The sequence below is a fragment of the Melopsittacus undulatus genome, chromosome 4 (assembly GCF_012275295.1).
Source record: "Melopsittacus undulatus isolate bMelUnd1 chromosome 4, bMelUnd1.mat.Z, whole genome shotgun sequence".
In the NCBI taxonomy this organism is placed as follows: domain Eukaryota; kingdom Metazoa; phylum Chordata; class Aves; order Psittaciformes; family Psittaculidae; genus Melopsittacus; species Melopsittacus undulatus.
In genome coordinates, this window is record NC_047530.1 from 22,969,157 (window position 1) to 22,997,143 (window position 27,987).

At 37.2% G+C, this 27,987-nt stretch overlaps 1 protein-coding gene across 5 annotated transcripts in view; it reads left to right on the forward strand.

Annotated features, from left to right (window-relative positions):
- CDC42BPB (CDC42 binding protein kinase beta) overlaps positions 1–27,987 on the forward strand; it is a 96,397-nt gene that overhangs the window by 43,684 nt on the left and 24,726 nt on the right. For all 5 annotated transcript variants that reach the window (XM_031049490.2, XM_031049492.2, XM_031049493.2 and 2 more), the window contains exons 4-21: positions 3,047–3,142; positions 7,182–7,330; positions 11,715–11,808; positions 12,866–13,066; positions 14,692–14,940; positions 15,798–15,877; positions 16,622–16,788; positions 16,887–17,006; positions 18,876–19,009; positions 20,288–20,530; positions 22,135–22,245; positions 22,711–22,955; positions 23,129–23,234; positions 23,817–23,941; positions 24,730–24,835; positions 26,632–26,780; positions 27,454–27,548; positions 27,637–27,716. In XM_031049490.2, coding sequence (XP_030905350.2) covers positions 3,047–3,142; positions 7,182–7,330; positions 11,715–11,808; positions 12,866–13,066; positions 14,692–14,940; positions 15,798–15,877; positions 16,622–16,788; positions 16,887–17,006; positions 18,876–19,009; positions 20,288–20,530; positions 22,135–22,245; positions 22,711–22,955; positions 23,129–23,234; positions 23,817–23,941; positions 24,730–24,835; positions 26,632–26,780; positions 27,454–27,548; positions 27,637–27,716 — 2,550 coding nt within the window. The remainder of the gene's footprint in view (positions 1–3,046; positions 3,143–7,181; positions 7,331–11,714; positions 11,809–12,865; positions 13,067–14,691; positions 14,941–15,797; positions 15,878–16,621; positions 16,789–16,886; positions 17,007–18,875; positions 19,010–20,287; positions 20,531–22,134; positions 22,246–22,710; positions 22,956–23,128; positions 23,235–23,816; positions 23,942–24,729; positions 24,836–26,631; positions 26,781–27,453; positions 27,549–27,636; positions 27,717–27,987) is intronic.

Here is a 27,987-nt window from a genome sequence, read left to right on the forward strand (position 1 = left end):
TAAATATTTTTGAATCACAGCTTTAGACTCTAAAACAAAATGTGTTAAGGTAAATCTGTTTAAGAAGGTTATTTTTAATAAAAGGAGTTGTACAGTGTCACAACAAATTATGTAAACATGAATGGGTGCTTAACAGATTAGGAAAGGACCTACTAAGAATATACCATGGGAAGTGGTATATTCCCAGGATACCTACTCTTGCATGAGGAAAACCTTATGGCAAGTGTAATATTACACTCAGCAGGTAAATGAGCAATAGATTTGAGGGGAAAATGCATGTAATGCATCAATACTTGCAGCAGTTCTGTTAAGGGCAAAGGCTACCTGCTTGCTGAGGACTGAGTATGCTGACCCTTTCCTGTCCCATTCTTCTCTCCCCTTCTGACACCACCTCCCCCACAGCCTACCCTTCCTAGTCCCTCCCTTCCTTTTAATGAGTCATTGCCAGCTAGCTCTTTTACTGTGAATAAATCTCCTCCCTCTTGTTAAGCCCCTCTCCACCACAGCCTTTGCCTGATTTAGTCACACTTTGTCCATCGGACCATGCTCTGCTTTACAGCGGCAGCCACTGCCACTCGGCGTTTCTTTGAGCTGTCAGGAGAGTTCACACTCTTGGCTGTGCTGCATCAGTGGTTCTGCATTAAGCCTTCCCCTGTATGGGAGAAATTCGGTGCCCTTTCTACACAGTTTTCAGTTGGGTTAATTAATTGGTCAGTATAGAATTGTTTTAAACCCAAATGCTTGTAAGACTTTTCAAACTGTAATGAAATACAGCTATTGCTGACTTACTTCAGTCCTTTTAAAAGTGATTTTATTAAATGGCCTATCTAAATACCTGAAACTTTTGCATGTAGAGATGTTCTGAGAAGACAGCTGCCTACACATTGTCTTCAAAGTGTACAGCTGACTCCTCTTACCCGGTCAGGCAGGCACAACAGGTAGAAGAGGGTAATCCACCAAGAAATATGTGAAGTGAGCAACAGTTTTCCCAAGTAACAGTCCAGTTAAGTTCTCTTTCTAATGATTTTTCCCCAGCTGCAAAGGACAATAAACTGTCTTTTCTGCTGTGCCCCATTGTCTTTTCCTGTTCAGCTAGCTGGCTTGATTTGGCTTTTCTGGATAAGCAAAGCTTTATAACCTGCATATCAAGTTCATAAAACATCTGGGCATTAGAATTCCCAAATGTGGTAGAACTTGTTATTTTTTAAAGTTAAGCCTGCAAGAATAGTGTAGCCTCTTAAGCCGGCAGTTCCACTGAAAAGCAGACTTTGTTTCAGTATCTACTGTATGAGTGGTCTAAGAAGCATGTTGTTATACTGGTTTGTTTTGTATGACTCATTAAAGGTAGCAAAAAGTTACCTAAATACTGCTTGTTTGTGTACTAGCTGCAAGAAAAAACCCATATGGTCAGAAACCACTAAAATACCGTAAAGATTAGTGAGTGTCAACTGGCATCCATAAATAGGTTGCAACTAGATAGGCATACCATTTATGTTGATAAGGTGGACCATTTGTATTCGTTGTTCTGACAGCAGAATACACAGTCATTAGTGTCTTACTGTCAACAGTTGCAAATAAGTCCTGACTGGCTGATGACGTAACCTGTCATACTTTTTCAAGGCATGTCTCAAGGCCTTTTAAGCTAGAGTAAGGAGAGGAGAGTTTTATACTTTGAATTCATGATGTGAAGTGTTCAGCAGCATTACTGGTTTTGAAGTGTTCATAACATTCCCTCGCTTTTTGAGGTAGCACAGTGAACTGGATCAAGAAACTGATATCTTAAAAAATAAACAAACTAGTTTTCTGTGTTGGCAGCCTCTTTGCATCATGGTGCCAGAAGAACTGAGAAGTGCTGTGCTCTGGTGCTGCGGGCAGAGGATCGGATTACTTAGAGCTGCTGTTGCTGCCAAACTTTTGTAGAGTGATACTTTGGCCTTGCATTCATAAACCGTTAAACCACTCTCAGTTAGCATTTAATTACAGTTTATATCTGTCTGCACCAATAATTGCTAACTTTACAACATGGCCGCAGTATGGTCGTTTTCAGTAGAAATGTAAACTGACTTTTGCTTCCTTAGGGGGAAAACTGGTTGTGATACCTTTACAAGATGCAATCAGTATATGATAAAGCTTAGGCTTCCCAGGCACATTCCTTCTGTAGTACATTTTCTAAGACACCTGGACAAGTGACAATGACAAACAAAAAAAAATTAATTGCTATCTAGAACTCAGACACTTGAGGCTGCAGCTGCTGAATATCCCTATAATAGCTGTCTGAATTGAGAGCAGTGGAAGAGTCCCAGGGTCCTGCATCCTGGTGATCCTGATCCAGTAAAAGTGTTAATATATTTTTATAAAGGAGGACTTGCTTGAAGTTGTGAAGATTTGTTTTATGTAAAGATGTTGAGAAAACCTGTTACACAGAGCTTCCTTCTCTGAAGTTTTGCAGTGTACTATTTGAAGTAGAGGAAAGATTATTAAAAATTAAATGCACTATACTGGACAAAGGTAAGACAATAATAGAATCTGCTTATTTCCTACAGTGTGTTGCCAGTGTCTGAAGCTGTGATGTAAGAATTAATCTCTTTTTGCAAAGTTCTTTTTTAGAAGAACCCGTTTTACCTTTGTATTGCCATTATCTTTCTGATACAGATTGCAGTGAGAAGTTAAATTTTTCTGGTTCTTAAAAATACAGTATGGAATGAAGATTCAGTGTTGACTTAAATTGGTTTATAGGCTTTTTGATGATTTGAGGAGATTGTGTGTTGGTTGTGGGGGTTTCTTTTGGTTTGGGGAGGGGGAGAAGGGAGGTGTTGTATTGTTTTAGGGGTTTTTTTTATAAGGTTGCAGTCAGGATTAGTGACTGAATGCTTGACTGCCAGTCTGCAGAGATTCCCTGGCTTGTCACTTGTGCATACTGAATTCCAATGAATAGAGACCTCTGTTCAGTAATTGAAAATAATCCCATAAAACATCCATATATATTCATCCTGTGAAAACTGCTTGTTGATGTTGACAATGACTTCTCCCCGCTCTCTTCCTTTAGACAGCTTGCTTCCGAGAGGAGAGAAATGTCTTGGTGAATGGAGATTGTCAGTGGATTACTACGTTGCACTATGCCTTTCAAGATGAGAACTATTTGGTATGTTTGATTCATCCGTCAATAAAAGCTTTAGGTTATGAAAGAACTTTATTTTTGGTACATTTAAGGATATTAGTGCAGTAAATCAGTCTGTCTCATGCCTCACAGCAGTGTTTCAACATTCTTGTTTTCTCCTTGAAGAAAGACTTCAAAGGGACTGACTGTAACTCCAGGAAAGTGAGAAATTCACATAGTACTATAGTATATAGAGGTTAAGTTAAGCACCTTTAACTAATCTACCCTTGTATAAAATATATCAGGCTTAAGTTTAATGTTTTGAATAGTATTGCATTTAAGTAATTTGAGAGGTGTTAACTCTAAAAGTAAGAAATATTTTTATTTTTATTCTAAACTATCAGAATGTCTTTTGAAGCAAGATTTTCTTTAAAAATTGCAAAAGTATTTTAAATCTTGATTTTAAAAATTATTATACTGCTATTTTAAAAGTCTCAGAAGAAAAAAATAGCCCATTTCTTAAAAGTGTTTAATACACTTTTAAATGAGCAGATTGGTCATCTCAGTAGCTAGAGAGACTCTAACAACCAACAACTCCTATTACATTTTTTAATGATGGCTTACTAGAACTGTAACATACAAGTTATGTTTACCTTGGTCACAGAAGTCAGAGAAGTCCTGGTCAGGAGCAAAGTCAGTAAAGCCCCAACATACTGCAATATACTGAGCCATACAGCTTCCATGTGGCTACCTGAGGTGGGGTTTGCTAGCCTGCTATTTCTGTAACAGCTGGCATAGTTGAAATGTGAAAGTTTTCACCTTCTCAACACTTTTTACATAGGACACAGTAGCAAGTCATGATTATAAATAAGAAAAATGTTATGATTAAAGGCTGCTAATGGGTTCAGGAACTAAGCATAGAAAAGAGTTACAAAATACTCAAAACATTTTCACAGATGCTGAAACAAAACATTATTTTCACTGTCATATTTAAAGTATTTTCAGAATAACAAGCACATCTAAGCAAATAAGTAGTCAGGTCTTAGACCCTCATTTACAGGATATTTCAGTTGAATGCTTTGTGATAGTTCCAGGTTTTCAACACCCTAAAGACTAGTTATCTCTCGCACTGCCTCATGAAGATAGCTCATGATTTCAAATTCCTTCAAAACCAAGCAGCCTTCAGACTTACATAAGAATAACCTAACTTAAATATAACATATTTCCAAGTAGCTTGTAAGAATGGAGCTACTGAAGGAAAAATATCAGCTGTACAAGATAGCAAGCAGTAGTGGTGACAGAATAAAGAGGAATCTAGTGTTGCTAATCCCATCTTGTACAAATCTGTTCCAAGCAAGCTACAGCGGTATGATGCTTTTCTTTTCCTGAAGCTCCCAAAGACATTTAGATGTTGAAGTTTCACTTGATGGCAGAATTTAGACATCTAGCATCTAATTTAAGACCCCGTATCTAAGAAAGCAACAACTCTGTGTGACAGCCAAAGTCAGCAGATTCCCAGCTTGCCTGAGGTCTGGTTCTGCATGCTGCCTTCTAATTTGGTCTGTTACTCAGCATCCATCTCATGTAATTGTCTGGTTCTCACAGATGGAGTATTTCTGCATCTCAATCACTGTTGTAAATGATGCATGAAAAAAGGTGAAACACATCAGGAAGTGACTTTTGTCCAAAAGCCTGGACAGAAGGCTCTCTTCCACACCAGTGGTTCACTCGTCCAGGGGCTAAAGGATCTCTTTTAGTTCTCTGCTCAGCTTGGAGAAATTTATAGCCATATGCTGTCATGTTACAGAACCTGGACAGATTGCATTTACTTTTTAGCTGTGCTGTTAATCTTGATCCTAGTAGAATGGAATGCAAAGCTGAGAACAAAACAAGAACAGGCATCAGAGCTTGGTTCTCCAGCCTGGAGTGGACATCAGTACTCTGAAAGAGAAAGCACTAGGTTCTGGAATCTACTCCCAGTGATGTTTGTGCATTATAGTTAGTGATTCTTAAATACAGAACCATGCAAGCTGACCCTGAAGCAAAGAGAGAACCTTGGTGTCTTCCCACACCTAGGGTTGCCATCATTCTCTGGCTGCATGATAAAAGATTCAGAATGAGAAATATAAAGAGAAGATAAGCTGTTAAGGTAGAAAAGTAGTAGCTGTCCTTGGGGAGTCTAAAAGTGATGGGGGATTTATGCCCTCTAATATTAGTAGAGCACATGGTGATGCAGAACTTACATTTAAGCAAGAAACAGAAAGTTCTACAAAATGTATATGTTCTGGAATTCATTTTCTGGTTCTTCTTCTATAGTTTTAAAATCTTTTAAGATTACTCCATGTGGTAGTGTTTTCTAAACAGCCAGTTCTTAAATGACGTGACATGGAAATGCTAGTATGGCTTTTTTCTGGTTCTTGGAGAGCTTTCGTAGTGACAGTTTGAGTCGAGACAGGTTAAGTAATAAGCCTCTGGTGATTCTGATGAAGCAGATAAGGGTGTATGTGAAACACAGTCCATAAATATGACAAATGTGTATGGGATCTGAAGTTCTTCATCTCTTCCAAATTCACATCTGTTAATTTACTGGTGACTTACCAGAAAAATTTTCTTTCCCAGTCTCATTCACAAGGAAGGGCATATGTGTATTTGTCTGCTGTGAGCCTGTTATAGGCTTCTGAGTATTCATGAGAGTATTTTGGTGTCTTTTCTTTCTTTGATTTCCAACTACTCTCACCTTGTTTGATGTAGTCACTTCCCTGAAAGAAATGCGATCCCTGTAGATTTCAATGTCAGAATAGTCTTTATTTTAAACCCATGTGAAAGGAGAATTGCCTCCTGGCAAGATCGTTGTGAATTGGAAGATGAATAAAATTTGTCTTTCTTATAGAATAGGTCTCACCATCTCCCTCTGATCCAAGCGCCTCATTCATGGGTCAGCTGAGTTCTTGCTGAGTTACGAACACTGTGGGAGCTGAGGGAAGTTCATTACCTTGCCTCTGACAGGAGGATATTTCAGTTCCCACAGAAGGCTCTGTAAGCTCTCTTAGCTTTGAATTTGAGAGAAAATACTTCAATACAATATATCTTTTAAAAGATTGTCAGTTCCTGTCTGTAGCCTTTTGTTTTCAAACATAGTTGTTGCATGTGTACAGTGTTTCAGCATGTTTAAAATTCCTTGATGGGTTGTGCAATACGAAGTGATCAGTTTCAACATAAGTGATGAAAAATCAGACTATGCTATACTCTGAATAAGATGGAGAAAAATAGAAAAACCTGTGCCTTTTGGAGTCACTCTTTTAAGCCAAAAGATAGCAAGGAAATTATTTATATTGCACTTGGTGTTCCTTTTTGGGTTCCTATCTTCTTTAATTTGCTTCCCTTGTGGAAGATCAATGTACGCCAGGTACAGTGGATTGTAGGTTGCTTTACCTTGAGTAGAAGAATAAGATGTCTGTTTTGGAAAGCTTCATTTCCAGAATAAGGAAAGTTATTTCTAAAACCATGGATCAAATAATCTTGGAAAGTACAGAATAAAGTGGATCAACTGGTAGTACTAGATAATCATTATACTTGAAGTGATTGAGGTGGATATTGCTAGGAAGTAATTAAAACGTAATCCTTGCTTTGTGGTGTGAAAAACCAATGGCAAGTCTAAGTCCTTTTATTTCAAGTCACTCTATCTGTATCATTCCATAGATAGGATAATGGCTGATTGGCCTAGGAGGCTGATTTGTTTTTTGTTTTTGTTTTTTTTTTTTTTTTTCAATGAAATATATGCAGAAGAACATTGATGTTTGACTTTTAGATTTCCCACTGTAGTACCTCTGGCTTGACAGTGTTCCTGACTTGTCACAGGCACTCCTAATGTATAGTGTTATCAAGTTTCTGCCAGCTGTGTTGTGCATCCATGTTGCGGCATGTGCTGAGTATTTGAAGATGGTGATGTGATAAGTTTTGGAAGAATTAGCGGAAGGGTTTTGGGGTTCTTTTTTTCAGGGGTTAACTCATGAACTTTTTTTGTTTGTTTGTTTCCTTACCAGCTGTCTCTCAGTACTTGACTGCTTTATTTCCTTCTTTTCAGTATCTAGTGATGGACTACTATGTTGGTGGTGACTTACTGACACTTCTCAGTAAGTTTGAAGACAAGCTTCCTGAGGATATGGCTCGGTTTTACATTGGTGAAATGGTGCTTGCTATACATTCCATACATGAGCTGCATTATGTGCACAGGTAAAATACCATCTCACTGGGCAAAAAATATGTGTACAGTTATATGAAGTTGATCCTAATGATACTGCTTCATATACAGGTGAGCACAGTAGCCACAGGCAAATTACTATGAGTACTATTATATGCTATATAATAGTTGTGTAAGCTATTACATTTTAAATACCAAGTTTTGATGGATTGATATTAGAAGCAGTGACATTTATCTGACTAACCTTTAACTAAAGCTTCTGTTTTTAATCAGGCTTCTTGACTTATTCTCAATTAACTTCATGAATATTTATCTGCCTTTGTCCAAGCCAACCTAGAAGTGTGAAGCAGTTTGAATTCTCTGGAAATGTTTAGACATTCTGCAAAATTATACACAGTAAGCCCATGATGATATCAGTGCATTTGTTTACCTGAGGTCATCTTTGAAAAGGTTTTGTAATGAGAAGGCATGTGCAGGTCTAATAGTTTTTCAACATAGTATGCGTATTCCATATCAGTGCCTACCATTGTGCTAATTTAGGTTGTGTTTTGTAATATTTGAGAGTATATGATGTTCCTTGTTGTCTGTCAGAGGAAATGGGTCAGGAAGGTAGAGCACACTTTTTATGCTGCTCCTTTGGCTTCCTGTAAGAGCAGCTGGTTTAGAAGGGCTGCAAGTACTCTATGGGAGGCACTTGATAAATATTTTGTTTCATATGGCAAGAGTCTTGATCAAGTGAGAATTTCAATCTTTTGTTTGCTTCTCAGATTTAACACCTATGTATAGCATGTCAGTTAGGAAGCAAAATAATACTAATTCCGGAAAGCCTTGCAGTTGTCTTGTTATATGCTGACTTTATAGCTTGATTTCAGTAAACTCAGAGGTTTTTTAGTTAACTGAAATCTGCTTATGGCCATACGAGTAGGCTCATGGTAAGCCACTGGAAGTCCTGGCTGAGAAGTGGACTTCATATTGTGTGCAGTTCTGGTGCCCCCAACATAAAAAGGACATGGAACTGTTGGAACAAGTCCAGAGGAGGGTCATGAGGATGATCAGGGGACTGGAGCACCTCCCATACGAAGACAGGCTGAATACGTTGGGGCTGTTCAGCCTGGAGAAGAGAAGGCTGTGTGGAGACCTTATAGCAGCCTTTCAGTATCTGAAGGGGGCCTACAGGGATGCTGGTGAGGGACTCCTCATTAGGGACTGTAGTGATAGGACAAGGGGTAATGGGTTGAAGCTTAAAGAGCAGAGGTTTAGGTTGGATATAAGGAAAAAATTCTTTACTGTTAGGGTGGTGAGGCACTGGAATGGGTTGCCCAGGGAGGTTGTGAATTCTCCATCCCTGGCAGTGTTCAAGGCCAAGTTGGATGAAGCCTTGGGTGATATGGCCTAGTGTGAGGTGTCCCTGCCCATGGCAGGGGAGTTGGAACTAGATGATCTTAAGACCCTTTCTAACCCTAACTATTCTGTGATTCTATAGCATTGTATCTGTTTTGGCAGGTAAAACTTGGCCAGGTCCCTTTACTTCTTTACGCCTTTTATCTTAGTTTGTGAACTAAGGACAATTTTACTGTCTCTCTTAAGAAATTTATGGTGTAAACCATCGGGTAAGTGAGGTGATTTTTATTTGCAATTAAATCATTAAAAGGACAAGGAATTCTCAAACTATAATGCTTTGAACTGTTCTGTTTGGTCTTTGATCACTGTTTCAAAAATTAAAAAGATAAAAGATACATAAACTCTGCAATACCCCGTGAATAATAAATGTTGTGGACTCAGAAGTTTACCAGGGGCAACACTGCACCCATTTCCGAGGATGGTGGCATGACTAAATGACCAGTCTACATCTTTGCATGGGGCCAAATGAATGTCTGTTGGGAAAATAGTAATGAATGGCTTCGAGGCCAAAACATACACTTGGAATAGGAGATGTATGAATGCCCAAGAAATTACTGCTTGGCAATTGGAATGGATTAGGAGGAAGCATGATTGCTCTGGAGAGGATTTTAAGTACTATATAAAGGCTTATATGACCTGTTAGCCATAGATAGGAAAGAGTGGAGCTCAGAGATGAGGCATTAAGCTTTTCTGAACAGCAACAGTATTCCCTTAGGCAAGCAAGATCTGCATGCAAAGCGGAAATGCAGAGATGTATTGGATGAGATTGGCTCATGCTTTGAATGGCATTGTGAGAAGTATCCTTTAAAAGAAAAAAAAAATCTGTGTATAGTTGTCTATAAGCTCCTGTAGTCCTCTGCAGTTACTGAGCTTGACTTGTGCGTAGGGCACTATAAGGGAATGTTGACAATATGTGGAACTGAAATGTATGGAATAAGTCTAACAATAGAAAATTACCAATGGTTTTATTGGGATCGTGTAGTTAGATGGTCTAATTTTCTGGGTTAGTACGTATTTTCGTGTATTGTACAAATAAGTGTGCGTTTAATTTATTTTGACAGCTGTAGATTAGCATTTATTATTTTGTCTTAATACTGTTAATAAGCAGCAGTATTAGTGAAGTTTCAGTAATTAATCTCAAAGCATTAGCCCTTGATTAAACAGTGTTAAGTCAAGTTTGTATTGGAAAAAAAATACCAGATTGGCAGGATTTTTGCACATATGAGTACCCTTGTTAAAGCTATCATGGTTTTTTTTATGAGTCTCCTCAAGTATGAAACTGGAATTTAGCACCTTAAAAATCAGACATTGTCAACTTCCACATATGTGTAGCAAGGTAGATTAGATTACATGGTTTTTTTTTTTCCCTACTTCCCAGTAATTCTAGTCTCTTCCTCAAAAATTAAGCTGAAGGTATTGCACATTTTTTAAGTTTTTGGGCACATGTAGTGGTACTTGGAATTTCCCATTTGAAAGGAAATACAGGATTTTATGGTGCAACAAGACTGGTGGGTTTAAGGTAAAGCACATATGGTTTTATTATTAGTAGATAATATTATTTGAATAAATATATCTAAAAAGAAAACCCCAAAAGCAGCACATTTATAGGCTTGATTATCTTCCTTGGCTAGCTCAGATAAATAATAATATTTGAAAATAGCATAATAATATGCTAGCATACTAGAAGTTGATCCTGGATGTATTGGCTAAAGAAAGGGAAAGAGACTGGCATATGTTATTTTGGAAGACATGGACGTTCTCATTTTTAGCCTGAAGAACTGATGCATAGCTGAGTTGACTTTGGTTTCTGCACTTGCTCGTTTCCTTTCTCACCACCTTCTCCACATGTTGGCTAGGTGCTCTTAAAATCATATCATAAAATCATTGGGATATTTTGAGACTATTAATTAAAAAATGTATGTATCAGGACTGTCTTACGAAGTTGTCTGGATGGTTGATCTTTTACGGATACTTTAGTTTGTGTGAATTTGAGAACAAAGTGTTGAAATAAAATGTGATTAATTGGTGGACTAAATTCAATTAACATGCTCTTCAGTAAATCCTTTTTGGCTTCCTTCCTGGTATCAAAAAGAATATCAAGTCATGAGCTAGAATAAAATGGGAATCTGTTTCATGGCATTTAGTAGCCTTAGCATGCTGTATATTGTTTTATACCTTGATATATTTAAATATATGTACAAATAGGAAAGACACTGCTTGATATTGGAGACTTTCTAATGTTAGGGTATCCCCTTGAAATGGCATTTCCCTGATCCCAGAGCTGAGGGAATTCAATGGCTTGTAGAGTAACTGCTGCAGGCACATAGGATGCAAAGGTCTTCAGGTATCCATAGAAGCAAATGTTTTGTGCAACAGTGTATAGAAAGTCTGGAATAGCAGATGAAAAATACTGGCCAAATGGAAATGCTGGACAAAATGTAGAGAATCGTTAAAAAAATCTTCCTAGGTAAGAAGTCAGAAGTTAGTTACCAGCTTTGGCAAAACAAACAAACAAACAAAAAAGACAAGATTAAAAGACTGCCCTTTCTCATGAAAGACATCTTTCTTGCCTTTAAACAAAGTTATTGTAGTGCCTGATCTAGCTGAAGTTGTCCCAGATAATTGCAGAGGAGTTGGACTAAGTGACCTTTCAAGGTAACTTCCAACCCAAACTATTCTATGATTTTATGAGTATAATCATAAAATTATGTTGATGAAGTAAGTTGCATATCCGTTTCTGTCAACATGACTCACTGTAGTTGCTCTGCTTGGTCATTTGACCATACATCGATAAACTTTGAGCTTGAATATCTGATGTAATGCAAGGCTTTAAAATTTTGAGCAAAGTTCTAAGTTGGACAGGAGGAGAGTGTTTTAAAGTAGTGCAATAAAAAGAGTTTGCATCAGTGGGTATCCGACATAAAAATCTTTGTTATTCTGATTCAAGATTAATCTTTACAAGCAGAACTAATACTTCATATTTAAATCTTTTTTCACTCCTTGCTATTATAACAGGGACATAAAGCCTGATAATGTTCTTTTGGACATGAATGGCCACATACGACTGGCAGACTTTGGGTCCTGTCTGAAGATGAGCGAAGATGGCACAGTATGTATGAAGCAAAATTTAATTATAGTGGGAATTTTTAAGCTAGTTACTTAAAGCTATTATTCATTGTCAGTGTGCATTGGGAAGGTGGTATTTTGTAAGCTTATTGACATGCTAAAAATTGAGGGAAGAGTATAACTCAACATACTTAAATCATTTTTGACATCTTCTTCTCCTTGCTCCTTTTTAACTTTATCTCTTTTTAATATTTTTCTCTCACCTCTTTTGCTACTGGCCATTTCATTTCTCATGAGATTTTTATAAACTGTCCAAAGACCCTTTGTTAAAAAATGATAGACATTTGATACTATTTGTATTGGAATCACGGGTGTCCAGGAACCTAGAAGCCATGCTAGACTTGAAGTGCATGTCATTCAAAATGAAGACACAACTAAGAACAACCAGAACTTAATCTGGCTTCCATAAAAGACAGTAAAAAATTATTTTATAAATATATTAGCAACAAAAGGAGGGCTAAGGAAAATGTCTCTTCTATACTGGCTGTGTAGGGAACACAGTGAAAAAGGATGAGGAAGAGGCTGAAGTACATACTGCCTTCTTTGCCTCAGTCTTCAATAGTAAGACCAGTTGTTCTCCATGTACCAATATAATAAACATTAGGGGACTGCTTGCCTGAGGACCTTGTTTTGTGATCTTCTAATGAAACTGTAACATTCAGGCAAAGGACTTGAACTCCCTACTTACTCATTTTTAATTTCAACTTTAGGCAGCCAATTGCAATTTTAAAGTATTAAACAGACACAAAGGCAAACTATGTTCTCCTTCTGTCTGTCTGCTTTTTTAATGGCTGTGATTGTTCTGAGTTTCTGCTGTGTCCAGAATAAAACATCAGTAGATTTTTATGTAGAAGTAGACTGAAACTTACTCTTTGCAGTCTTTGTTACTTTCTTAATATTTTATTTTGTGGCTGTGAATTTATAAATCTCCTCCATTTCTAGATTCATGTTGTGATGTCTCTGTTTATCAAAAGTACTAGTGTGTAAGTTGCTCAGAGAACCTTAAAACTTATGAGAATTGTGTTTACCTTTTTTTTAAGGTACAGTCATCGGTAGCAGTGGGTACGCCTGACTACATCTCCCCTGAGATACTGCAAGCAATGGAAGATGGAATGGGAAAATATGGGCCTGAATGTGACTGGTGGTCACTAGGAGTCTGCATGTATGAAATGCTGTATGGTGAAACACCCTTTTATGCAGAGTCATTAGTGGAAACCTATGGGAAGATTATGAATCATGAAGTAAGAGCTATGCTAAGTGTTTACAGAGAAACTGTTATCACTTAAAGATACTGAAGTGACAGTTCTTTGCTTTTTCATGTTGTTTTAGAACCATCTTGTGTAAGTTTATTGATTTAGGTTTTAGGAACATTTGCTTCTCTCAACTGCAGAAACCGAATTCTTTCTCAAACTGATTTTTTCTTTCTGTAAATGCTGATGTTCTTGTCAAAAAAACTAAACAGACATCGCAAAATTAAAATTAAACCCAATTCTTGTGTTAGGCCCATTGAAAGTTTCTTTGTAGTTACTTCCTGCAGTAGAAATGAAGTAATGCATCATTTACACAGCTGTGCACATGTTCTGTAGCACTGGTAACAGTACAAAAAAGGGAACAAGCAAGTCAACCAGTATAGACATGAGCTGCATGAAGAACATGAGGTTGAGGGAAGTTGTCCAGAGTGGAAGCAGTATTAAAACGTGAACTTGAACTGCATGAAGAACATGAGGTCGGGCGTTTGTCCAGGGTCGAAGTAGTAGAGAAGCGCTGGAACTTTTGGGGTGCATTTTGAATATTAAAGAATAAGTGTAAACCAGTGCATGATGTACTTTCAGGTGCTTTATTAGGAGGATGTGTTTATATGCATAGTCATCCTAGGTAGCCAGAAGCAGTTACACAGGGTATGTTGTTGTATTTTCTTCTCCCCAGGATGAGTGCAGTGTGCTGGTGTTTACAATGCTGTGCTCCCACAGTGAAGCAGTGACAAAAAAGACATTCAGTCTTTGCCAGAGTTGAAAACCTTACTGTGATGAATATTAATATCTCTTTTACTTTAATTTCTTCAATTAACTAACTGGTTGCAAATGTAGCTATATATATGTTATATATATACACACAGATACATATTTATGCACACCATATATATATATATACACACACAAATGCTATTGTCCTTTACTGGAACAAAAACCCAAAACACAAAGCCCATCTTGACTAAACAGTGGTAGTAGCGGTAAGCTAAAATACAGAAGAAGTTTTCCTGATTTTTATGTAGAATAATTTCAGATGTTAGTGGTAAGCACAGTCTTTAGATCTTCTGTTTGTTTATGGTAAGAATAAGTAATATTTTGCTAAAAAAAAAAAGGTATTTAACCTATAAAATAGAAAAATTCATCTTTAAGTATAGCAGTGTTTTGTAAAGAGTTGACTACCATCATGGATTCGTAAAAGTTTAAATCTATAATATTTCAAGGAGTATGTCTTCAGGGGATCAGTGAGGGTCTGGCTGTACTGTATGATCTTTAATGTATTGTAGTGTGTCAAAATTCCTGCATGTCTTTAGAAAAAGAAGAGTTTGCCTTTTCCAAGAGAGTTACTGTAGTTGCAATTAGTTTCAAACAGATCTGTATTAAAGAAATTGAGAAGTGATTACTTGTCCTCAAAATACATTTTAAGACAAAATGCTGTCACTGAATGTATTGCATTGTACTCTGCCACTGCTTGCTGGAACTAGAACAATGTCTGACTATTTGTTTAGAATGCTGTCGGTGTAATTTAGCACATTCCTTTTGAAACTACCATTGAAAGTTCTGGAATGGATTCCTTCTCTAAAAATGTCTGGTTTTGTTTGGTTTTTTTTTTTTTCTAGGAACGATTTCAGTTTCCATCCCATGTTACAGATGTATCTGAAGAAGCAAAAGATCTTATTCAGCGACTTATCTGCAGTAGGGAGCGTAGACTGGGACAGAATGGAATAGAGGATTTTAAGTCTCATGCATTCTTCGAAGGACTTAATTGGGATAACATCCGAAATCTAGAAGCACCTTACATTCCAGATGTTAGCAGTCCTTCTGACACCTCAAACTTTGATGTAGATGATGATGTATTAAGAAATCCAGTGAGTCTTTTTTTTAAATATTACTGATGAGAATATGCAAACTAAGGTCCTTTCCAACCCAAACCTTTCTATGATTCTAAATGGTAGCGCTTGCCAAAACTGACTGCTGTTACATAGTCCAAGCTAAACTTATTTAGGTGGGAAGAAGAAATAAACCCTTACTTACACTTTTAGTTTAAACCTTTCCAAGGAGCTAGTATTTGGATTTATTAAACAAAATAAAAAAATCTGTCTTCAGAAATACGCATGTATTCTCCATGCAGCTTGCGATCACAGCTGTCCAGGTGAGAGAGAGCTCACATGGCTACTTCTCCACTCCTTTAAGAACCAGGAGGTTGATTTTCAGACTGGGTACATAGGTGTAGCCCTCTGTTTCTGTTGAGGAGTGGTTTACAAATTCAAGTCAACAGGAGCAGAGGGCTTTGTGGCAATTTGTTTATCAGTTTGTATTCCAAGAAATTAAGAGCTCGTGGCATGTCTCTTGATTACGTATCTTAACAGTAGCCAGCATACTAAAGGTAATAGCATGCATATTGGTGCCAGGTTTAATTAGGAGCTTGAAATTTTGACTTTTCTTTTACTGGTTGCATTGTACTTTGAACTGCTACCTTTTCAAGTGCTGGTTCAGGAGGCTCCTAAATTCAAGTCATTGTATTAAGTGACCTAATCTGAAATAAAGTTTGTCTGGAGGCAGTGGTAGTCTGTACAATGAAGAGTAGATGCCAATTGTTATTTGGTATACACTAGGAAAAGTCTTTCTGTTAGATGTCACTCTAACTGTTGAATCTAACTCAAATGTCTTTAGCTCTTATTGGTTCTCTTCTTAGTAAGTTTTCATACACATTATTTTCATGCAGGAAGTGGTGCCACCAAGTTCTCATACAGGCTTTTCTGGATTGCATTTACCATTTGTTGGGTTTACATACACAACTGATAGGTAAGCAAAGGATTTGTTGTTCATTAAACTTGTTTCCTGAATACAGCAAGTGCCAGGAAATTCTCATATTTCTAAACATGTAGAAAGGTTAATGTCCATAGGTATACCTCTGGATAAACTTTCATCCTTTCCTTTTTTTCCAAGTGTCTGAGCATATTTTAGTCATGCTTGCCAAGAATAGTTGCTTTTGTATTTAATACTTTATCTATTTGAGATGAATGAAAGTTAAGGAACTAGATGTGTCACTTCAATTGGTGAATTCAATAAAAGTGAGCAATTCATATGGTCACTTCAATAAACTTGCTGTTTCTTCACTGAGAAACTGAGAATAGGTCTTGTCAATGTTGCATGTCTGCCAGGAACAGTTCATGATTAGCTCTAAAATCTTGCTGCTAGTCTAAGATAATGTAGATGGTTCTGAGCATGGACAAAGTTGCTTACTTTTGATAACCTTTGACACGGGAGAGTTAATGTTTTCAATAATTTAGGCAAAGTTATGCCTTGTAAAGGGAATATACATCTTTGTCATTAATGTCTTGAATGCAGGTATCTTAATTGTACAGCAGCATACACAGTAGCAGGAAATAACTTTACCTACCTTGGCAGTTGTCTCAATAGTAGTAATTACTGCACTAATTGTTCTTGTAAATTTAAGGTGGATATTTGCTGGAATCCCATCATATCACTGCTATAGTCTGCTGTGGGTATTTATTAAAATGTTCTAATTTCTGTACTCGTTTTCAGCTCTTTATCTGATAGAGGCACTTTAAAGAGTGCAATGCAGTCTGACACTGTAACCAAAGATATGGATGTCCAGCGTGACTTAAAGAGCACTTCACAAATAGAAGGCTATGAAAAGAAAATACGGAAATTAGAGCAGGAAAAGCAGGATTTGAACAGAAAACTGCAAGGTTAGTGGTTTCTATCTGTTAGTATTCTTAATTCTGCTCGTTTGAGGAATGGGAATGTATTTTATTGAAAGCCTTGTCCTTCTTTTTCTGTTTTTAAGAATCTACACAGACAATGCAGAACCTCCAAGGTCCAGTGTGTGTTACAGTAAATACAAGCCGTGATAAGGAGATTAAAAAATTAAATGAAGAAATTGAACGGTTGAAGAACAAATTAACAGGTAAGCCTCTGGCAAAGTAATTATAGTAATGCAATTTATTTTGCTATCCCTAGTAACATTTTGCACTGGTTTTGTACAATAAGTAACATTAATGTTCTTGAGGTGCTAAAAAGCAAAGGTTTTTTTACAGTCTTGTTCAATACTAAGAGGCATTTCATTTTTTCCAGATGAGCACTTTTTTTTCCAATTGCTTAGCCTGATAACATTATACTGTCATGGAGAGTCTAAAGTATGATGAATTGTGTGGATGGGTTCAGTTAAATATTTTCTGTGATCCTTGTTTCCCTAGAAATCTCAGGAGATCCTGGTTCTCCTTACTTCTCCTTTTTCTGGGGGAGTATTGTTTTGGAGGGATTTTATGTGGAGACAGATGGAAGAGACAGTAGGGAGAAAAGATTATTTGCTCTTTAGTAACATAAGAGCAAGGTGTGGGGATGTATAATAATAGTTCACATTTAAATATTTCTGAGCTCCAGTTCCCTTTGTGTTTGTCTGGTGATGCATTAATTAGGAAGCATTGAGTATCACAGAAAAACAAATACTGGCATCTGTCCTGAGAGAAAGCTGACTCATCCATATCACTGAAAATCTGTTGTCTGACAATGCTATCAGTTTATCCATGCAAACCTCCTGTTAGCATCTAATTTTTAATTAGAAATTGTTGATAAGCAAAATGGTAGTTTTGAATCCTAATGACTTGGCTAAGAGGTTTATAGGGGCCTGTAGGATAGCATAAGTGAGTTCAGATGCAGAGTTTGTTATTCTGGGTTGTTTTTTTTTCCTCCCTGCAGTTTGGCAATAATACCCACATTGTTAGGTACATGCATTGTAAAAATCAGCCCTCCTACATAGTTTATCCTTCCAGAAAAGGCTATTCTAGTGTATGCTGGAATTAGGTTTGAGTCAAAATAGGTTAAGGGGCTACTTCTGCAAATGGTTCAAATTTATTTATAGCTCTTCATCCAATGTTATCATTTTAAATATAGAAAGTAGCAGTAAGGTCTGTTTTAAAAAAGTGGCATTGGTTACTATAGAATGGGAGAAGGTTTTTGCTGAAGTGAGAAAAGGAATAATACTTTAATCATTACAGCAGTGCTTGGGATCCCTGAATTGGGACTCAGGTACTATTTCCTGTTCTGCCACAGACATCAGTGGAACTTGAGAGAGCCGGTTATTCCCCGTGCAATTTCTTATTTATTTGTTTAAAAAAGGAGTAATTAAAACCAGATGGAGTTAGAAATTGGAAGTTCATTTCTTTGTCAACTTGAAGACTGAGCATAAATAATAAAGGTGGTTCATTTGTTGCACTGAATGGTGGTCATTTCAAATCAGATTTGTTACATTTTCTTTGAGAGTGAATTCGCAGGGATATGGTCAGTTGGGTCTCCAGCCTTGCTCATGCAGGATGGTGTTTCCTTCCCAGATTGTTAGTTTTTATTTACTCTAGGAAATAGTCTTTTCCTGTCTTGCTGGATGCACTAATGACTGACTGCAGCCTTGCTTGTTATATAATGGAAACTATTTACTAGGCAAAGTGCTAGAACTGGTATTAGAGCAAATCAGTTTTATTTCAGTGTTTTCAAGGGCTAGAATGTACATTCCTCAAAACCAAAATAAAGCCCTGTGCTAAGGCTTTTTCACTTAGAGACCACAGCCTTTAGGAGGATTTCTTTAATAGGCTGAGAATGAGAATATTAAAATTATTTGGAGGTGTCAATGCCCCAGGATTACCTTAAACAGTCTAGAATGGTGGGAACAGGAAACAAATTGATTTTCCAAGCAAAGTGATGCAAGTTTGCTTGAGTAATGTTGCCTCCTTTATTGGTGTAAATCTGGGACCAGTTATCTTTAATATGCACTAATCTACAGATATAAGTAAACTGGAAGGACAGCTTGCAGATGCAATGGCTTTTCGACAAGAACATGAAGACTCAATGCACAGGTTGAAAGGACTAGAAAAGCAGTGCAGAGTGCTGCGTCAAGAAAAGGAGGAGCTTCATAAGGTATTGATCCAAAGATAGATACATTTAAGAATAGTCTTGCAAAGTACATATAGAACAGTTCTGTTGTGATTGCAGTTCTAGTGTTTCAAATACTGCTTTTTAAAACTATACAGAGAATTGGGTGAACATGTTAATTTTGTTAGCAGTGCAATAGTTTTCCAAAGTAGCACACTTTCATTTTTGGAAGTTGATAGGCATCATGCTTATCTCAACAGTGTTCTGCTGGATGGAACAAGCACCTAAAGAATGGGTTTAGTTTAAATGTAAATTATTCTTAACTGTACCAGTAGAAGTCTGAAGACAATCAAGAGAGACTTCAGGACTTTGGAACAAGTGGTTAAGGGGTCAAGAGCACAAGTAGTGTTCTCCTCTATCCTTCCTGTTTCAGGGAATGAAGAGGGAAGAAACAGGAAGAGCCAGCAGATCAATAGCTGGTTCTAGCCTGGTGTCACTGGCAGAATTGTTTTTGTTCGGGTTGGTTTACATGACACCGGTCCTGCTGGTGACAGATAGGGTACACTTGTCTCAAAGTGGGAAAAGGATCTTTACACAGGAGTTAGAAGGGCTCAGTGAAAGAGCTTTAAACTAGATTTGAAGGGGGAATGGGAAAACAGATTTTAAACTTTTAAGTATTGGAACTTCACAGTTTGTTTGTACTAAGGAACCTTTCTCATTTTTCTGAAGAATTTCACGAGTTTTGCAGCAGCATCTCAGTGCAGGTACAGTGTATTTGATGGGTGCATTCAATGTGCTGTCTGCAAAAACATTCCTTTAAAAATTGCTTACCATTGTACAGGTAAGTTGTTTAGAAGTGAGGTGGTATTCTTGGAGCTGCCACACTAGATGCAGAGTAACTGCTCTCTTGGTATGTCAGTGCAGCTGCTTAGCCAGAAAACAAACAAACAAAGTGTAAGTTAAGAATTTAGAATAATATTTAGAATTGATGTGAGGAGGTTGAGCTTTCAAGTGATGTTTATGTATGTCCTGTTCCTTTTTCCTTGGAAAGAATATATGGGGTTCAAATCACAAAAGATCTCAAGTGGGAACCCATAAAGGTCATTGAGTCCAACTCCCTGCTCCTCACAGCTTTAACTAATACTACATCAAACATCAGCACATTTCGTGCCATCCTCAGGGGCTTTGGGCTACAACTGCCAATCTGTACTTGGTCAGGCCAAAGGGATCCCATTTGTATTGGGATGGGGCCCAGTCTGTACTAGGAAGAGGTGAGGGGATCTAGTTTGTGACCCTAAATTATATTTTTTTTATTTAAACCAGCAACTTGTAGAAGCCTCAGAGAGATTAAAGACACAATCCAAAGAACTGAGGGATGCCCACCAGCAAAGAAAGCTAGCTGTGCAGGAGTTCTCTGAGCTCAGTGAGAGGATGGGAGACCTGCGGTCTCAAAAGCAGAAGCTGTCCCGGCAACTTCGTGACAAAGAAGAAGAGGTGGAAATGAGCATGCAGAAAATTGATACTATGAGACAAGACATCCGTAAATCAGAGAAGATCAGAAAAGAGGTAGCTTGATAAAATAACTAACAATAACATATGTTTCAGCTGCTGTATCCAGTATCTCTTATGGGATTGTACTGAAAAATTGGGACTGTTAACAATAATTTACTTTGTCCATCTCTAAGAAATTGCCTCAATTCCTCTTCTATTTAACTTTGCTACATTTCACAAAGGAGATCTTGACTTTTTTCTAAATTATTTACTGATGTGTTGGGAAATGAACTAAGGCTGATTTTTATTTTGGAGAAAACTATTCTTGCTATATGCCCAGCTTCTTAGTTCCTTGTGTTTTGATTCTTGAAGACTCGTAGTCAGCTTGTAATTGTCTTCATGTGCTTTAATATTGGAGTATTTTAACTTTTTTTTAACTGATTTTTTCTGTTCAGCTGGAGGGAGGAGTGTTGATACAGACTACGTGGTTTTCCTTCCTCTGTAGTTAGTCATTGTAGAGAAAGTCTGTAGTATCTTTAAGTAAGTTAATTTCCAATTCGTATTATAGGCAATTTATAGTTTTACATAAGATGAAGTGAATAACTAGAAGAGGGCAGAAAAAAAACAGCTATCGTGGTTAACCTGGAGTATTTTAATCCCTGAAAAATCATGAGATTTTGTAGAAGAGAAATTTTTTGCTTTATAAACATTGCTAGAAAACATCTGGCAAATTGAAGAGCAGTCTGAAAATGTAGTTAAGACTTGAAGTCTTCTCAGACTTATCCATGAATAAGAAGTGGTAGTTAAGTGGGAAGTTTGAAGGGCTATGGCACCATATTTGATTCGTAGGGCTGTGGAACCTTGTCTCTACAGCAGAGTGCAGCAGGGGCATTCAAATGTTGTTACTTATTCAGTTAAATATTTGCATTCAGGTCTTTATATTCTCCTGTCTTTGTTGTTATAAATTCCTCTGTTCTCCCTTTCCTAATGACTGTATCAGTCTTCTATTCAGAACACAGTCTGTAAGTTCATTATTTTGGGCCACAATTCTAAATACAGACCTTTTGAAAACAACTTTGCTAGTTGATTTTGAATGCAGAAAAACAAATCTTACTCTTCCTGTCAGGTTTTAAAACTGTGCCACTATTACTTGAATTGCAGCAGTTGCCTTAGTTGCCACTAAATTGTCTTTCTGATAAGCTTTCTGAAGTTGATAAATGGATGATCAAGTTTATTTTGTTCCTTAATTGCAAGGTAAAAGTGTTTAGTGTTCGTGTTTGAAGTATTTTGCAATCATTTGGTTCAAAGGTTGACTTAGTAGATAGTGAGTCATGGAGCTGACCTGTGAATGTGGGAGACTTACTTCTTTTACAACTGCAATGACTTCCTAGTGCCATGTCCTTCTTTTAGCATTAACAGAAGCCGTGCAATTGTCCCTGTACATACTGTAGTTTTTATCAGTACAAATAGTCATATAGTAATAGCTCTACTGCATGAGACAGATGGATGCCTGCATAACTGAAGGGAAGAGAATTGTGACATTCTGAGATTATTGTTATAGTGGTGTAACATAAAATAGAAATAAGGAAAACTTGCTGCTGTTCCATATGGAGGAAAGGAAATGAATGACACAGATAACATTATCTTGTACTGAAATGACTTCAAATTACTCATTACAGCTGGAAGCCCAGCTTGAAGAAGTTGTAGCAGAAGCATCAAAAGAACGCAAGCTTCGTGAGCACAGTGAGGTCTTCTCCAAACAACTGGAAAATGAACTGGAAGCACTAAAGGTTCTTGTTTTTTGACAAATGTTTACTCGTGGCATAAAGAGCTGCAATAGCTTTGCTTACTCAACTGCTGATATCTGTGGGAGCCTCAAAACTACAGCATTACTAGAAACCTGACTTAATAAATCCTGTTAGGATTTATTTTCCTTTCTTGCTTGAAAGACTCAAATATCTCATTGTACATTAACATCTTGAAAATGTCCAGTTTATTTAGATTCTAAGCAGGTATTAAACCAATGTAGTCCAAATCTTTTATCTCTGCAACCCTTTTGAACCCCTTATTAGGGTCGTGGAAGCAGGACCAGTCACTTAGGGGGCTTGATGTTTGGATACAGCCACTTTTTAAATTAATCAGTGCCCAAATAAAAATTTTCCCAAGTGCCACCAATGGGACAGTTCTAATTTTAAATAATATTCCCAAAATATAGAGCTTATAATCTCTTCCTGATGATTTATCATCTTCTGCAGCTGAAGCAGGGAGGCCGGGCAGCAGGTGCCACACTAGAACATCAGCAGGAGCTTTCCAAAATAAAGTCTGAGCTGGAAAAGAAAATCCTATTTTACGAAGAGGAGTTGGTCCGACGAGAAGCATCACATGTCTTAGAAGTAAAAAATGTGAAAAAGGAAGTACATGATTCAGAGAGCCATCAGCTTGCACTGCAGAAAGAGATAATGATATTAAAGGATAAATTAGAGAAAACAAAGCGAGAGAGGTAAGCTTTTGGGCATGTTTCATTCGTTATGGATTTTTTTTTTTGTGTATTGCATTGCATAGATATCTGTGTGGGCTGGTATTTCACCTTAACTCTGTTTATTCCTGTTTGAAAATCCCAGTCTACAGGGTCAGCAGTGTTACAGTATAAGTGTTTCTCTTTCTTGTTCTTAGGCACAGTGAAATGGAGGAAGCAGTAGGAACAATGAAAGACAAGTATGAACGTGAAAGATCCATGCTCTTGGAAGATAACAAAAAGCTAACAACAGAAAATGAGAGGGTAATTATTTTAAGAAATATTTGTAAGCAAAATATAATTTTAACTTTCTTTCTGATGTTGAAGTAATCTACTAATTGATCAGAACAAGATCTGTTAATGTTCAGGCAGTATCTGAGTAAAACGAGTTGGTTTTTGCCATATAAACATCAGAGATCTAGCTAAATAGTAACTTTAGCATCTCAGTGCTGCTCTTTGTGAGATTGATTTCCACAGCTCAGAGGGCATCACCTTGTGATTTCTTCATGAAGGCAGCATGGAGAGCAAAGTATTTACAAAAGACTGCTTGCCTTCCTGATGGCTTACAGTTAAACCTCATTCTTCTCAATGACCACTACACTTGCTTTGTCTTTTCCTTTGTTTTGTGTGAACTGGCAATATTTTCTTCTGTGCTAAGGAGCTAGTCTTCATTTCCACAAAAAAAGAACCCCTTCCAGCTCTTTGGTCTATGTGGTCTGTGTTAGACCTACCACATAGCCCAGGATGGTCTCTTTTGATCAGATTCTATAGGTGTGTAGACATATGCATGTGTAAAAAATCTGAAACTGACATAAGTCACAAAGTGAAATTATTTTTTTATTTCAGCTCTGCTCCTTTGTGGACAAATTAACAGCACAGAACAGGCAGCTGGAAGATGAGCTCCAAGATTTAGCAGCAAAGAAGGAGTCTGTTGCTCACTGGGAAGCTCAGATTGCAGAGATTATTCAATGGTATGTGCTGTTCAGAGATCAGATGGCTTTTTTCAACCTCTGAAATATTGATTGGCTTTTTTTTTTTTTAAATGTATATGTAGGCCCTTTCTCTGTGTCTGGAACCAACAAAAGCACAGTACTTTTGAGTGTTAACCATCTCTCTTCTGCTTTCTAGTCTAGTATTGATGAGTAGTAATGTATATGAAATTGTCAGATGCTACTAAGAACACAGGAGAAAGTTTTGGAGTCAACTTGCTTTGTCTCTCATGTGTTCATTAAATCACCCATATTGGAATATTTTGATAAACTCAGGAAGATGATTATGATTTAAAAGGCCCATATTAACATATAGAACATCACTAGTTGCACTAGGCAAGCACTTGCACTTCATTTACAGGTCAGTTCTTCCCTCTGTTATTTGCTGTTTTAGCAAGCTGTGTACAAGTATTTTCAGTACGTAAAACAAGGAGGACTTGAAAGTAGCCCTTATAAAAATTGAACAAGCAATAAGCAGATCATGTTCTAAACAATAACAGTGAACCTTCACAGAACTCTTGCTGATGGTGGAAGGCAAACTTCAGTTTCCCTAGCAACTGCCACAATCAAGAGAATCATATAAAAGAAAAATCTGAAGGAGACAATTTAAGATATATTCAGCTTCTCGTTGCTGGAAGAGTTTTGTCTGCTCAGTCTATTTCTGTTAATGTCCCTAAATCCAGTGCAGACACTGATTATTTCATGCTGCAATATTTGGTGCTATGAGCCATGAAACTTTTAAGTAACAGTTGTTTGCAATTGTACAACAGGGTAAGTGATGAGAAGGATGCTCGTGGCTATCTCCAAGCATTGGCTTCCAAGATGACAGAAGAATTAGAATCATTGAGAAGTTCCAGTCTGGGGTCACGAACACTGGTAAGAAAACAGCAAGCTTTCAGGCTGTCCTGGGGACATCTAAGAAGCTGTATTTTTACTTTCAGCTGTCTGTTCCTAATCAGAATTATTTTATAATAAATCCTCTGCTCTGCTTTCTAGTTTTTGCCTATTGCTTATGAAATCCAGCTAGGTAATCTAATCAGAATTTGATGATTAGAAGTTGAGGGTGTCCCATCCTTGGCAGTGTTCAAGGCCAGGTTAGATGGAGCTTTAAGCAGCCTGGTCTAGCTGGAGGGTGACTCTGCCTGTGGCAGTGGGCTGGAACTAGATTATCTTTAAGGTCTATTCCAACCCTAACCATTCTGTGATGGTTCTGTGAATTAAAGGGTGAGGTGTTTCATACTAATATCTGCCATCACAAACTGCATTGAACAGTACAGATGAGAGAAGAAGCAGTAACTTAAACCACTAAAGAGGAATGCAGGAATGTATGGAAGATGCAAGTGAGTAATGTTAATTGCACTGTGAGATAACAAAGCTTTTCTTTTGTGAACATGTATTAGCTGACAGATATTGTTACAAACTTGTGACACACTGAGAACATGTAGCTTTATTTACATGCAGAACAACGAGACCTTATGCCATAGCTTTCCCACACAGTAGTAACGTGAATTCCCAACAAAATCTGCAAAATAGAAGAGCTCTCACAAAAGAGTATGGTTTCAAAGACAAAACCGCTGTTTTGCCTTGGTAGGTACAAAACGTCCTGCATAAGGAAGGGAGAGCTGTTTGCAGCTAGGCATGGAAGTTCATGTCCTTAGCAATGCCAGTCACCACAGTCTGCTGTGCAAAAAGTCCATTTGTTGCTGGTTTGTAGAAATAAAAAGTTGCTCACCCCTTCCAAACCTATAAATAGGAGAGAATAAGAAAAAGTTATGACTTCCTATGAGCTAACATTTGCCCGCATCATCAAAAGGCTATTATAATATTGAGAAGTTTAATAGGAAAAAAGATCAGATCAAATGCAGTTGGCATTTTCTTCTTAGCTACAGCCAGAAAAGAACAATATAAAACAATATACACTGATTAATAACACTCTGTTCTTTATGTTACAACTGGTTTTTTAACTTCAGCAGAACCTAAGACAATTATTTCTCAACATAAAAAAATGGCTCTCCTTTTCATGACTGTTATATGCAAGTTCATGTATGACTAGGGAGGCAATATAAAAAATGTAGTCCACACTGCAAAAATGCCTGGTAAAGCTCAGAACATTAGCTTTTTGGGTAGGAGGGCAGAATTGCGTGTTGTATGCAGAAGTATAGCACACACTACTCAGCAAGCCTAAGAATTGTTTAGGTGAGTGTTTTGTGTGTCTTGGGTATCACAAGACCTGGATTGTTTCATATTTTTCATGGTTTTGCCACTTCTAGTATGTTTTAGATTGGTGTGTTTTACATTAAATATTGACATTGATCTCCTGTTTGAAAGCCTGATATGTCACTGTGCAAGTTTTATACTCTTTTCAAGACTGGACAACGAAAACTAAGTATTTTCAATGGGTTCTCTCAGTTTGACTTCCATGCTTGGTCATCCAGCATTCTAGTTTCAAGTATATTATGTTAGTGGTTTAACCAATACAAAAATTGCTCATTACTTCATTTTTGAGTAACAAAGCCTGTCTGTTAACCAGTTTTCATGCAGCAGGTATACTGTCCATAACTAACTTTAAGGACATTCTTTAAAGCACTGTGAAAAATTAATTTGTGTCTTCGAATAAGAACAGAAATATCTTTAGACAGTTGACATTAATGTTCAGTAACTTACTGCAACAGGATCCACTTTGGAAAGTGCGACGCAGTCAGAAGTTGGATATGTCAGCCAGGCTGGAATTACAGTCAGCCCTTGATGCAGAAATTCGTGCCAAACAGCTAGTTCAGGAAGAGCTACGAAAAGTTAAAGATGCAAATATGTCTTTTGAAAGGTAATAAGTTCTTTGGTTCTCTTTGGGTTTTAAAAACAGTTCTGGTTTTCTGTTTGGTTTAGAACTGTTTTTTTCAACCAGTTCCAAACTGCTGATTAGAACAGTAACAACTTTCTTAGAATGGCCCATTGTGCTTGGGATATTGGACTTTGCCAGAAAGATCCAATTCTACAGACATGTTTCTTACATAGTCAAATGAGAATTCTCAAAATTTCTTCAACTAAACGTTTCACTGCTGTGAATAGCTTGGTAATGAGATATAGATCTCATTCTCCCTCTGGCACCTGAGGGGAAAAAAGCATAAAAGCAAATTCAATCCCTTTTCTTAGACTAAGCTGAAATAGACATATTCTTGGGAATTAAAAGCCAAACTACTCAGAATGATTTTGCTTGGTCGGTATTTGCAATGATAGCAGGAGTCTAAAGTACAGTTTTTACTCTCTAGTAGAGTAGTGAGGTGCCTGTTCAGAGGGAAAGTAAAATTTATCAGCCTTAAAAATTGGAATATTAAAAAAAATAATCACCACTCCTCATTTTCCAAAATGGGATGTGTAGGACAAGGAATTCAATGAAACCTCTGAGATGTAGGGCTAGAAATTATCAACTCTGTGCACTGCTATTTCTGCCTTTGAGATATTTCACATTGAGTTTTGATCATATTGTGTTGCTTTAGTAAATTAAAGGAATCAGAAGCAAAAAATAGGGAACTGTTGGAAGAGATGGAAGGTTTGAAGAAAAAACTGGAAGAAAAATACAGAACAGATTCAGGTAATTAAAGCTGCTGTTATTTAGCAGAGTTCCAACACCACCTGTGATTTTGCCTTTTAAGCTAAGCCTGTTCTGCTTTGGGTTTCAGGTCTCAAACTTCCAGACTTTCAAGATTCCATTTTTGAGTATTTCAACACTTCTCCTCTTGCACGTGATCTGACGTTCAGAGTGAGTTATTACATTAAATATCTATAAAAATAAGATAGCTGAATTATATATTTCTTTTGTAAAACAACACTTGGGCACTATATGGCATATTTGGATATGGCATATCAACCAAATTAGTGTGATGCAGAGGTTTACAAATTACAGTAAAATGCCCAGCAGAGGTCAGATAGCTTGGCATTTTGTAGAGAAGCTGGTTTCTTTGGGAAATATTCCCAGAAGCTCACATTCATTATTTCTCATTCTAGCTTTTTTGTTTAGGTTAATCTCAAAT